Source organism: Nicotiana attenuata, chromosome 3 (assembly GCF_001879085.1).
Source record: "Nicotiana attenuata strain UT chromosome 3, NIATTr2, whole genome shotgun sequence".
NCBI lineage: Eukaryota > Viridiplantae > Streptophyta > Magnoliopsida > Solanales > Solanaceae > Nicotiana > Nicotiana attenuata.
Genome location: NC_031991.1, coordinates 33,284,629 through 33,288,058, shown reverse-complemented (window position 1 = coordinate 33,288,058; position 3,430 = coordinate 33,284,629). Strand labels below are relative to the sequence as shown.

Sequence of the window (3,430 nt, the reverse complement as noted above, 5' to 3'; positions counted from 1 at the left end):
TAGTGAGGGAAAGACAAACCGTCGGCATCTGACTTATCGAAGATGATACTATCTTCGAGGTCATCATACCGTTCATGGGTGTTTGATCGTTTGAGTTTATGTGTGATGGTGAACTTGACATGATTGATTGCTGCGCCATCGCCCCCACCGATGATCATCTGTATAGTGCGAGCGGGAGAAGGCGGTTTTGGAGGTACCTAGGGCTGTATGCGTCCGCGGGCGAAGTTAGCCCGTCCTCGATCACTCAGCAACTCTTTCAGGTGTCCCTGGCTTAGCATTCGTACTACTTCCTGTCGCAGTCCTAGGCTATCTTCGGTTTTGTGACCCTTTTCTTGGTGAAATTCGCAGAAAGCGCTCGACTTCCGAGTGTTGGGGTATGACCTCATCTTTTGCGGCCTTTACACCTTTGGATCGAGTTTCTCTATGGCGTACACTATTTCTGAAGGAGAAACACAAAAATTGTGAGCGGATAGGAGTGGAGACATACCTTTCTCGTGTCAATATGGTCTTGTATGCCGAGGAGGAGCATCTGTATGCCTCGAGGGAGGAGGGGCGGACGTCCTGACGTAGAGCTGATGCCTTTCCCGACCGAGGTGGGGCCCCAAATGATCTCTTCGACTGCCGTTGCGACGATCTTTCCTTGCTTCAGTTTGAAGTGACGTAATCCGTTGGGTCGGACCGTAGAGGTCGTCCTTGTCGGCTCATACCTCAGCGCAGTAGGCGTTATGTATTTCTTCCCAAGTAGTTGAAAGGTATTTCATGAGCCTGCTCAGCAATTTTCCGGTCGCTCTTGACCCGTTTCTATTTAATCCTTTCTGGAAGTGTTGGACTTCAGCTTACTACGGCCCATGATATAGGCCCACTACCAGTTTAGCTAGGGTGTATTTATTCGTATTTTGAGCTTCTGGGCTAAAGCCCAATATAATGTAAATAATAGAGATACAAAAGATAGGCTGGTACATTCTAGAATATGATAGAAAATATTTTTCTCTCTCTGGTTCTTCTTTCTCCCATGAACCCTAATCAATTCTTCTTCATTTTCAGCTCGATTTAGTAGTTTTACATTGTATCAGAGCGGATGATCCGCTGATTCTCCTCTTCCTGTTTTGAGCGGTGTTACCCTCGCTCATTTTCATCAATTTTTTGCTCGATAGTTGATTTCGTGGTTGATTCTGTTTCTGGTAGTTTCCTCTCGATTTGCAGATAGAATCAAGGTCGGAGTTACCTTTTCGTCATCTATTGGTGGTATTTGTGATACGTGTGGGTGAATTTGGATCGAATTGGAACGATTTCCTCCTCCGCTGCTGACCTAGGGTTTGTTCTGTTCAGATTTTTGGAGTCTACTTTCAAGGCCGTTTGTTTTCCGGTAGCAAAAACATACAGTAATCTCTTCCAATTTTTATTTCGTTGCATTGGTCATCTGTTTGTGTTCGTTACTTTGACGAAAGTCTCTGACTGTCGCTATGGGAGCATCTGATGCATCCTTGAGTACTACCTATACTCCTGACCCATCCAGTCCACTCTTTTTACTTTCTTCTGATGTGCCTGGTGTATCTCTGGTTAGTCTGCCTTTCTCTGGGACTGGTTTTGTAGGTTGGAGGCGGAATATGATCATATCTCCGTCCGCTAGAAATAAAATATGATTCATTGATGGAAGCTGTCCGAGACCAGCTGAGGATACTTCTCAGTTTAAGCAGTGGGATAGGTATAATAATATGGTCATTTCCTGGCTGACTAATTCCCTATCCCCGGGCATAGCTGAGAGCGTTCAATACTCGGATACTGCTGAGAGTATTTGGGCTCAGCTTAATAGAAGATATGGTTCAGTTAGTGGAATTAAGGTATTTGAGATTAAGCAAGAGATAACATCTACTCATCAAGGGTCATTGGACATTGCTTCCTATTTCAACAAACTCAAAAAATTATGGGATGAACTAAGGTTTATGTGCACTAATCATGCCAATACTTGTGTTTGTGTTGCTAAACCTGGACTTCAAAAGGAGGAAGAGGAGAACAGATTACACCAATTCCTCATGGGTCTGGATGAGACTTATGTTGGTGTTAGGAGTAACTTGCTCATGATGCAACCTCCACCTTCTCTCGATACTGCTTATAGTATCCTCCTCCAAGATGAAAAACAGAGGCGAATTACTCCCAATTCTCACTTCCAAGGCGACTCTGCTTCTTTTCATGTCAATCTGAATAATAAATCTGCCCCTCCTAGACAATTTACCCAAAAAGTCAGTTTTGATCAGAACAAGTCCCCTCTTTTATGCAAGTATTGTAAGAAACCTGGGCATTTGATTGATAAATGCTATAAGATCCATGGATTTCCACCAATTCACCAAAGGTAAACGAACTGCTGTAAATGTAGAGGTGCAGAGTTCAGTTTGTGCTTCTGAACCTGCAACAGTTCCCACTGAAAGTCTTGTTTATTCTAATTCTGTGATTCCTGGTCTGTCCAAGGACCAGTATGCTCAGCTCCTGATGCTACTTCAGCAACATCACATTTTAGAGTCTCTCCCTCAGTCTAGTCTGATGGCTTCTGCAAATTTTGCGGGTATAGTTCCTTCCCCTGATTGTGTAGGCAAGGTGTCTTATGGTGCATGCATGCTAACTAGAGTCCATGAGTACACTTGGATAATAGATTCTGGGGCCACTAATCACATAACTTCTAAGAAAGAACTCCTCTTTGATATTCAGCCCCTAGTTGTCCCATATTTGGTCACACTTCCTAATGGACATGAAGTCAAAGTCACTTGCGCTGGTTCTCTTCACTTTCTTTCTTTCACACTTCATCATGTACTTTATGTCCCTTGTTTTCAGCACAATCTTATTTCTGTTCACAAGCTTGTTGCACAATTAGATTGCCTGGTTCTGTTTGGTAAATTTTCATGTTTTCTCATACATGCCCCTTCAATGAAGAGGCCACTGGAAATTGGTAAACAGGATCATGGACTATACAAGCTTGTGCAGCCATGTCCACAATCTGATTCTCACTACTAGAAAATGGCTATTTTGCGACTGCAAAAACGGTTAGAAAGTGGTCAGAAAATGCTAATTCCGACTACTTTCAGACCGAAAAGTCGTAGTCGCAAAATAGCTGGTCTGAAATAGTTTGCGACTGAATCCGTCCGTAATTTGCGACTATAGCGGTCGCTAAGGCAAAATAGAAAACGACTAATAAATGCGGTAAGTTTCTGACCGACACGGTCGCAAACAGGTTAAATTAAATTTTAATTTTATATTAACTTTCCCACTACTTCGGTCGCAAACACTATATATAATTATAATAATATTTAATTTTATTTGAGTTTTCCCACTACTGTGGTCGCAAATCTGATTTAAAATTATGTATTTATTTATTTTTCTGACTAACGTGGTCGCAAATATAATTTAAAACTATTTATTTATTTGTATTTCCGACTAC

At 42.2% G+C, this 3,430-nt stretch overlaps 1 protein-coding gene across 1 annotated transcript; it reads left to right on the top strand.

Moving 5' to 3' along the window:
• Positions 1,464-3,006, top strand: LOC109224266. Its single transcript, XM_019388854.1, has 3 exons — positions 1,464-1,584; positions 1,672-2,278; positions 2,322-3,006. The coding sequence occupies exons 1-3, from the start codon at positions 1,464-1,466 to the stop codon at positions 3,004-3,006; spliced, it is 1,413 nt and encodes a 470-aa protein (XP_019244399.1).